This window comes from Tenrec ecaudatus, chromosome 11 (assembly GCF_050624435.1).
Source record: "Tenrec ecaudatus isolate mTenEca1 chromosome 11, mTenEca1.hap1, whole genome shotgun sequence".
In the NCBI taxonomy this organism is placed as follows: Eukaryota; Metazoa; Chordata; class Mammalia; order Afrosoricida; family Tenrecidae; genus Tenrec; species Tenrec ecaudatus.
The window spans coordinates 64,802,029-64,811,616 of NC_134540.1; the positions used below are offsets into that span (position 1 = coordinate 64,802,029).

General features: G+C 44.8%; 1 protein-coding gene across 1 annotated transcript; it reads left to right on the forward strand.

The window, feature by feature from the left end:
- The first annotated feature begins 7,934 nt into the window (after positions 1–7,934).
- LOC142460741 (keratin, type II cytoskeletal 8) lies at positions 7,935–9,146 on the forward strand. Its single transcript, XM_075562536.1, has one exon. The coding sequence runs from the start codon at positions 7,935–7,937 to the stop codon at positions 9,144–9,146; it is 1,212 nt and encodes a 403-aa protein (XP_075418651.1).
- Positions 9,147–9,588: the final 442 nt, after the last annotated feature.

Consider the following 9,588-nt stretch of genomic DNA (forward strand, 5'->3'; position numbering starts at 1 on the left):
TCAAATACCTCAAATCTTCTTCCGTCTTCCTTATTCAGTGCCCAACTTTCACATGCAAAAGAGGCCATTGGAAAAATCTCATGACTTAGGTCAGATGACCCCAGTCCTTCAAGTAACATCCTTGCATTTCAACACTTCAGAGATCTTGTGCAGTAGATTTAGCCAATGCAATGTGTCCTATGATCTCTTTACTGCTGCTTCCGTAAGCATTGATTCTGGATCCAAACAATTTGAAATCCTTGATAATTTAAATCTTTTTTCCTTTTCCCATGATGTTACCTATTGGTTGTGATAATATTTGTGATATATTATATATTAAAAGTTGTGGTAATATTTTTATATTAAAAGTTGTGATAATATTTTATATTAAGTCATAATCCATATGGAAGGCTGCAATCCTTGATCTTCGTCAGCAAGTTTCCCAGGTGGTGTCATCTGCATATCACAGGTTGTTAATAAGCCTTCCTCCAATCCTGATGCCACATTCTTCTTCGTGTAATCCAGCTTCTCTGATGATTAGCTCAGCACGCAGATGGAATAAGTATGGTGAGCAGACACAACCTGGAAGCACACCTTTCCTGATTTTAAATAATGCAGTATTCATTCCCTTGTTCTGCACAAACTCCAGGAACTACCATCAGTCCCAGGGTGTTAAAACCCTGGTATCGAAGCACCGAGTCCTCAGGCCAAAGGTGACTGAGTATAATTTACGTGTCTGGTGCAAAGTTCTGTGTATTTCTCTTGTCATCCACCCTGAGTGCTGACAGCCCGCAAAAGGAATGAACCTATATAAAATGAGCAAGACGGGCAAGCATGCAGCACTGAGTCTGTATTTACTTAGCTTAAGGTCAACAAATCCTTATGTCAGTCTCTGTGCCAGGCAGGACAGAAGAGGAAGTCGGGGCTATATAAGTTGAGCAAAGTTGGCTTCTACTAGGCTCTTTGAACAACAAGGAAAAACCAAGAGTGACAAGAGAAACATTAGACATTTGACAAAGCTAAATGATGGGTTCACCTAAAGGATGGGTGAAAGTCGTAGCACTGCAATCCTCAAATGGAGCAGATGAAGAACAGGCAATAAACAATGGGCCATAGGAGGTGGCTTTAAAATAAAGCAAAGTTAGTGGAGTAGGACCGAGGAGACCCAGGGGAGGGGGAGGAAGATTCACAGGCCAAGGTGTAGGAATGTGCCCACCACCAATTGTTGGCCTCTGCACCTCTGTTTTTTGTTTTTAACAGTTGTGTTGGCACTTCATCCACATATCATATAATTCAATAGTTCAATCATATCCAGAAAAGTTGTACAGTCATTACCACAATCAATTTTAGAACTGTTTCTTCTTTCTTGTATTCATTATTTGTGTAATTATTTTTTAGATTGTGGAAAAAGATGCACAACAAAACATTCTCCAGTTCAACAACTCCTACATGTATAATTCAGGACCATAGATTATACTCTTTGTGTTGTATAACCATTATTGATATTCTTTTCCAAATTATTCCACCACCATTAACAGAAACTCAATAACCCGTTAGCAAAAACTCTTCCTCCTTCACCTATGGTAACCATTGGCCTTTATTTTCTTTTTTAGTAGTTTTCTTATATAATAGTCACACATCATACACTTCCATAGCTAAATCACTTTTTTATAGATATCAGAGTTTATTAGTGGTTGCTAGGGTCAGTCTACAGAAAGCGGGGGTGGAGGATAGGGGTGATGAAAAAGCTACATGGATCATGGAATGTGAGCTTGCAAACAGATTCGTGAAATTGCTGTCAATAAGGCTTAAGCTGTAAATAATTGAACAGGCCAAAGTTGTGTGACAGATACACAAGGGGACTTCAAAAAATTTGTGGGACCTTCCATTATTTCAAGTTTATTTGCAGTCATCACTGGGGCTATTTCTTGCTGGTTTCTTTGCTGGCCTACTCTTCCACCTGCATGACCAGAACCAGGGCCTTCCTGAAGCCTTGCAGACTGAGAGGTCACTGGGAAGCATGGCTCCTGTGGGTTCTGCTTTGTTCTCAATTGTCTCCAAGTCATAGTCTGGCTGCTTGGTCATCTCGGGAGAGCTGAAGTCAGGTTAGCCCTTGCTTTGAGCTGAAGAGGTGCAAGGAGTCTTGGGGAGGAGGCACCGCTGGGAGTGCTGAATACACCTGATCAGGCTCAGCTAAATCACGTTTAAAAGAGTTGTATCTGCATCATCACAGTTAGCCCTGCCACCCCTAACCCCTCCTGAATTCACTGCTTGCTCCCCAATTCCTCTCACACACCCCACCACCACCCCCAACAAACTGTTGCATCAGTTACTGTGCAAAGACATCCACTCTTTCTGTGCTTCATAAACTGGAAACCTAACAGAAACAATAAAAAACAAAACAGAAAGAAGAAAATAATAATATAAAGGTAAAAATAAAGAGTAAAGAAGAAAAGGCCACCAACAATATTTTAAAAGTCAGAGAAGAAATTCCTGTTCTGGAACAAGTGAGAAATATTTGCGTCTAGAACAAATTCAATTTGGGTCAAGAGGAAAGTGAAACAATGTGCGAATTGCACTTGACCTGATCCCACCACACCGAGGCAAAGTGTGGGGGAGTGCAGCGGAGCAGCAAGGGAATGGAATGGCAAGGTCCCCAGGGAATGCTGAAAGTGGACTTTGGGGCCAGGGCGTGGTGCCCCAACAGACTGGACTGGAAAACACTCCTAAGGGTCAACAAACGATCCTTGAACTAACTACAAGCTTTTCTTTTGTGAAGTGTTTTGTTTTGTTGTCAGTGGTTTGTTGTTGTTGCTTTGTTGTCTGGTTGTATACTGTTGCTTTGTTTTCCTCTGTCTTGTTTTCGTGCATGTTAGTGTCTCCACAGGTCTGTCTAAATAAGACAGGCTGGATGAACTATCTGGAGGAAAAACAATGGGACCGACAGTTCCGGGGGGACTTGGGGTGGAGGGGGTAGGAGGGTAAGGAAGTGGTGTTAACAAACACAGGGACAAGGGAACAACATGGGACCCAAAATGGTAGAGAGGGGGGAGTGGCAGGCCTGGTGGGGAATGATCAAGGGTAAGGTTGCATAGAGAAGAGGTATAGCTGTAGCTCAGGTGGGGACGGAGCATGGTAATAGGACAGGAGGAAAGTCAAGGGAGATGGAGGAAAGAGCTGGGAGTCAAGGGGCATTTATGGAGGTCTAGACAAAGACATGTACATGCAAATATATATAGGAGGATGGGGAAATAAATCTATGTGTCTATATTTATAGGTTTAGTATTAAGGTGGCAGGAGGACCTTGGGCCTCTACTCAAGCACTCCCTCAATGCATGAATACTTTCTTTTATTAAATTGGCACTCTATGATGCTCACCCTCCTGACACAACCGCTGAAGCCAAAGCGGGTGAACAAGTAAATGTGGTGAAGAAAACTGATGGTGCCTGGCTATCAAAAGAGATAGTGTCTGGGGTCTTAAAGGATTGAAGATAAACAAGCAGCCATCTAGCTCAGAAGCAACAAAGCTCACATGGAAGAACACAGCAGCCTGTGTGATCACGAGGTCCCGAAGGGATCAGTTATCAGCATCAAAGAACAAAAAATCATATAATTGGCTGCACACCTCCATGATACGGTTGCTGAAGACAAACGGGTGCATAAGCAAATGTGGCGAAGAAAGCTGATAGTGCCCGGCTATCAAAAGAGATATTGCCTGGGGTCTTAAAGGCTTAAAGGTGAACAAGTGGCCATCTAGCTCAGAAGCAACAAAGCCCACATGGAAGAAGCACACCAGCCTGTCAATCACGAGGTACCAAAGGGACCAGGTATAAGGCATCATGCAAATATATATATATATATATATATATATATATATATATATATACCATAGTGAATGAAGGGGAAAGTGCAGAGTGGAGACCCAAAGCCCATTTGTCGGCCACTGGAGATCCCTTCACAGAGAGGTTTAGGTGAGGAGATGGATCAGTCAGGGTGCAATGTAGTACCGATGAAGAACACAGCTTTCCCCCAGATCCTGGATGCTTCCTTCTCCCAACTACCATGATCCGAATTCTACCTTGCAGGACTGGATAGGCCAGAGGTTGTACACTGGTGCATATGGGAGCTGGAGGCACAGGGAATCCAGGGTGGATGATACCTTCAGGACCAGGGGTGTGAGGGGCGATACTGGGAGAGTAGAGGGTGAGTGGGTTGTAAAGGGGGAAACGATTACAAGGATCCACATGTAACCTCCTCCCTGGGAGATGGATGGCAGAGAAGGGGGGGAAGGGAGACTCCAGATAAGGCAAGATATGACAAAATAACAATCTATAAATTATTAAGGACTCATGAGGAAGGGGGGAGTGGGGAGGGAAGGGAAAAAAGAAGAGGACCTGATGCAAAGGGCTTAAGTGGAGAGCAAATGCTTTGAAAATGATTAGGGCAAAGAATGTACGGATGTGCTTTATACAATTGATGTATGTATATGTGTGGATTGTGATAAGAGTTGTATGAGCCCCTAATAAAATGTAAAAAAAGAAACAAAAACAAACAAACAAAACAAATAAAAGAGGGAGGTCAACTGACCAAGTATCATATTATACCATGGTCCGATGCACCATCATCCAGTTTACAATAACCTGTGTCTGATAGTAAAGCTGTTCGAGTACCCCACCTGTGGCTAAGGGCACCTACCAGAGATTCTTCATCTGACTAGATACTCTGCTGATGAATTTTGGACTCTCTCTGTCCTCCACAGTCCTCTACAAATTGGATGTTCACAATTTAAGCTCTGACACTTTTCTCCTCATGTTTGGATTTTATTGTTATCTTTGGCTCACACAGGCTGATGTGCTTTTTCCAGGTGGACTTCATTGACACTTCCCTTTAGCTGGCTTGCACCTCTATTTTTACTAGCTTTGATGTGGCTTTGTTTCCATGGCTGGCAGATCAATGTGGGAGACTGTATTAAAGCAGTTCATTCTAGCAAGCTTGGCTTGAAAATTTCAGAATCTTTGGGCATGTCATGGTGATGCTGTTACTGCGTGAGACTGTTGTCCCGACCTTCATATACAAGATGATGTCCCTCTCCTCAAAGGAATGTACTCAATAATGGGGAGAGACTTACCCAAATTCAAATAATGTAAAACAGCAGGAGATTGGGAAGGGTGGGATGGGGAGCACACATTGTCAACTGATAATAGAAGGAGCCAGGCTGAGTTCCAAATTGCAAAAATATTGAGAGTTGGAAAGATCAGAAAGAAGTAATTAAAAAACACTCTTTAAAATTGTTTCAACAACTTCCCATCTCAACATCCTTGCCTTGTTCCTTATATGGCATAACTCAGTGGAAAGATGGAAGCGCTGATAAGAGGGCACACAAGTTTGGCTGGATTGGGGGCTGAGAGCACCCACATCATCTACTGGAGGGAGTGCACCACCTGTCAGGAGAGTTAGAAACCTCCCTCCATGCATGCACTTTGGCATTTAATTTCACTTCTGGGAGTTTCTCCTTAGGAAATCACTGGGCACGTGCACAAAGATGTTTGTATGGAATTTGGTTATTGATATAAAGTTTATAACAAAAACATGAGTGGAGGAAGGAAAGAAGGAAGGAAGGAAGGAAGGAAGGAAGGAAGGAAGGAAGGAAGGAAGGAAGAAAGGAAGGAAGGAAGGAAGGAAGGAAAGGACAGATCCCAGATCTCTAACAACGGAGGACTGGTCAAAACCAGAAATTCCAATGATGGACTGTTATGCCGGTATTAAAAAACAAACATGTAGACATACAGTTATGGGTCATAGAAGCACTAGACATCAAGCACATGTAGTTTTTTTGGTGGAAAAAGCAGTTTACTGACACTTTTGCATGATATTTTCTTCTATATTTGGTGAAAAGAGATAAAAACTAAAGCATTGACCCTATTCATCTCTAGGTTGGGATTTAGGGATTTATATAATTTACTTTTTTTCGTATGACTCTATCTGTTTTATTTTTTCTGGCGTAATCATGCATTACTTGTGCAATTTTAAAATGTATACTTTAAAAAAAACTAAATATAGTAGTTACATAATTTAATGTCAACTTGAACATATATAAAAGTATTAAGGGTTGAGTTTTTTAAATAATTTTTTAGGGGCTCATACAACTCTTATCACAATCCATACATACACAATTGTGTAAAGCAAATCTGTACATTCATTGCCCTCATCATTCTAAAAACATTTGCTCTCCACTTAAACCCCTGGCATCAGCTCCTCATTTTCCCCCCTCTCTCCTGGCTCCCCTCTCCCTCATGAACCCTTGATAATTTATAAATTATTATTTTGTCATATCTTGCACTGTCCGACGTCTCCCTTCTCCCACTTTTCTATTGTCCATCCCCCAGGAAGGAGGTCACATGTAGATCCTTGTAATCGTTCACCCTTTCCACCCAACCCTCCCTCCAACCTCCCAGTATTGCAACTCTAAGAGTGGAGTTTTGCCTATCAGTCATGTCAAAGCCTGATGGTGCCTCCCTGTGGGCGTGGCGTTCTCAAAAGTAGGGTCCTGGGAACCTCCCCCTCTCTCTCTGCCTTCACTTCCTGATAGCAAAGGTGGGAAGTGTGAGCTGTCCTCCTTCAAGAGTTATTGCAGTTTCTATGTGACCCAAGCTAGACAGACTAATTAAAATTTCTGTTCCAGAACCGGACTGACAACAGAATGTTTGAATTATTCAACATTTCTCATCACTTGTATTTCAAACTGTTAAGCTATTAACCTGGAGTTTTGGCTTTGCATCACAGTTTCTATTGGGATGGCTTAAATGTATTATCATTTGCTATTGTGGTTAAGACCATGGAACTATAATTAGGGGGGCTGGTCCAAATATGGACCACATCTACTAGCTCTACAACCTTGTTAGGGCATCACAAGACGTCGCTGAATCTCGTTTTTTATCACTGATAGCATGGGATAGAATGCTTACCCCATCAAGCTGTTGTAAGAATTAGCTGAGATAGCCATGATAAAAAGTGTTCCTTCTATTAAATTGGGATTCTATGATGCTCACCCTCCTGACACAACTGCTGAAGCGAAAGCAGGTGAACAAGCAAATGTAGTGAAGAAAGCTGATGGTGCCCAGCAATCAAAAGATATAGCGCCTGGGGCCTTAAAGGCTTGAAGGTAAACAAGCAGCCATCTAGCTCAGAAGCAACAAAGCCCACATAGAAGAAACACACCAGCCTGTGCGATCATGAGGTGTTGAAGGGATCAGGTATAAGGCATCATCAGAAAAGAAAAAATCTTACCATAGTGAATGAAGGGGGAAGTGCAGAGTGAAGACCCAAAACCCATTTGTCGGCCACTGGAAATCCCCCTGCAGAGGGGTCTAGGAGAGGAGATGAGTCAGTCAGGGTGCAATGTAGCACCGATGAAGAATACAGCTTTCCTCCAGTTCCTAAATGCTTCCTCCCCCACCTCCCCACTCCCACTACCATGATCCGAATTCTACCTTGCAAGTCTGGATAGAGCAGAGGTTGTACACTGGTGCAGATAGGAGCTGGAGGCACAGGGAATCCAGGGTGGATGATACCTTCAGGACCAGGGGTGTGAGGGGCGATACTGGGAGAGTAGAGGGTGAGTGGGTTGGGAAGAGGGAACCAATTACAAGGATCTACATGTGACCTCCTCCCTGGGGGATGGACAACAGAAAAGGGGGTGAAGGGAGACGTCGAACAGTGCAAGATATGACAAAATAATAATTTATAAATTATCAAGGGCTCATCAGGGAAGGAGGAGCGGGGAGGGAGGTGGGTAAAAAGAGGACCTGATGCCAAGGGCTTAAGTGGAGAGCAAATGCTTTGAAAATGATGAGGGCAAAGAATGTACAGTGTGCTTTACACAATTGGTGTATGTATGGATTGTGATAAGAGTTGTATGAGTCCCTAATAAAATGTTTTAAAAAGTGTTCCACAACATGCAGGCCGTGCGCACCCAGGAGAAGGAGCAGATCAAGACCCTCAACAACAAGTTTGCCTCCTTCATGGACAAGGTGCGGTTCCTGGAGCAGCAGAACAAGATGCTGGAGACCAAGTGGAGCCTTCTGCAACAGCAGAAAACATCTCGTAGCAACACGGACAACATGTTCGAGAGCTACATCAACAACCTCAGGCGGCAGCTGGAGATGCTGGGCCAGGAGAAGCAGAAGTTGGAGGCAGAGCTGGGCAGCATGCAGGGGCTGGTGGAGGACTTCAAGAATAAGTACGAAGACGAGATCAACAAACGAACAGAGATGGAGAATGAATTTGTCCTCATCAAGAAGGATGTTGATGAAGCATACATGAACAAGGTGGAGCTGGAGTCCTGCCTGGAAGGGCTGACGGATGAGATGAACTTCCTCAGGCAGCTGCACGAAGAGGAGCTCCGTGAGCTGCAGGCCCAGATCTCGGACACGTCTGTGGTGCTGTCCATGGACAAAAGCCGCTCCCTGGACATGGACGGCATCATCGCCGAGGTCAAGGCCCAGTACGAGGAGATCGACAACCGCAGCCGGGCCGAGGCCGAGAGCATGTACCCGATCAAGTATGAGGAGCTGCAGGCCCAGGCTGGGAAGCATGGGGATGATCTTCGTCGGACCAAGACGGAGATCTCAGAGATGAACCGGAACATCAACCGGATCCAGGCTGAGATTGAAGGGCTCAAAGGCCAGAGAGCGTCCCTGGAGGCCGCCATCGTGGACGCGGAGCAGCGTGGGGAGATGGCCATCAAGGACTACAACAGCAAGCTGGCCGAACTGGAGGCCGCCTTGCTTCAGGCCAAGCAGGACATAACACAGCAGCTGCGTGAGTACCAGGAGCTGATGAACGTCAAGCTGGCCCTGGACATCGAGATCGCCACCTACCGCAAGCTGCTGGAGGGCAAGGAGAGCCGGCTGGAGTCCGGGATGCAGAACATGAGCATCCACACGAAGACCACCAGTGGCTACTCCGGTGGGCTGACCTCGAGCTACGGGGGCCTCACGAGCCCTGGCCTCACCTATGGCTTGAGCTCCCTGCAGTCCAGCCTCAGTCCAGGCGGAGGCTCCAGCTCCTTCTCCCGAGCCAGCTCCACCAAGGCCGTGGTGGTGAAGAAGATCGAGACCCGGGACAGGAAGCTGGTGTCCGAGTCTTCGGATGTCCTGCCCAAGTGAATGTCCCTGTGACCCCTCACAGCCTGTCCCGACCCTGCCTGCCCAGAGCTGTGCAGGGGCACCAAGGGAACAGGAAACAGGATGATTGACCCAGTCCTCAGTGCACCCAGTGGGAATCAACTACTTAGGGTAGGGGGGAGTACCCCTTTTGCCTAGACCCCCAATGAAAGCCAATGGTCTTTTGTAAAATAAAACCTGGCAACTTACATGCACATCCACTCGATAGGAATTGATGCCTAGATAGTTATAAAGCTGCAAGAGCCTGCAAGAAATGATCTTTAAATAAAAAAATTCAAGCCCCCCCCCCAAAAGTGTTCCAAAACCAATAGATTGTTTGCATTTAATTTAAAATGAAGAACTAATTTTAGGGAAGAAGAAAACCCAAGCTTTTGTCTGAGCTTGATGAAACAAGATTACTTATTTAGGGTACAAAGATTCCTAT

Coding starts and splice junctions, on each gene's coding strand:
- LOC142460741 (XM_075562536.1), top strand. CDS start 7,935: ATGCAGGCCGTGCGCACCCAGGAGAAGGAGCAGATCAAGACCCTCAAC.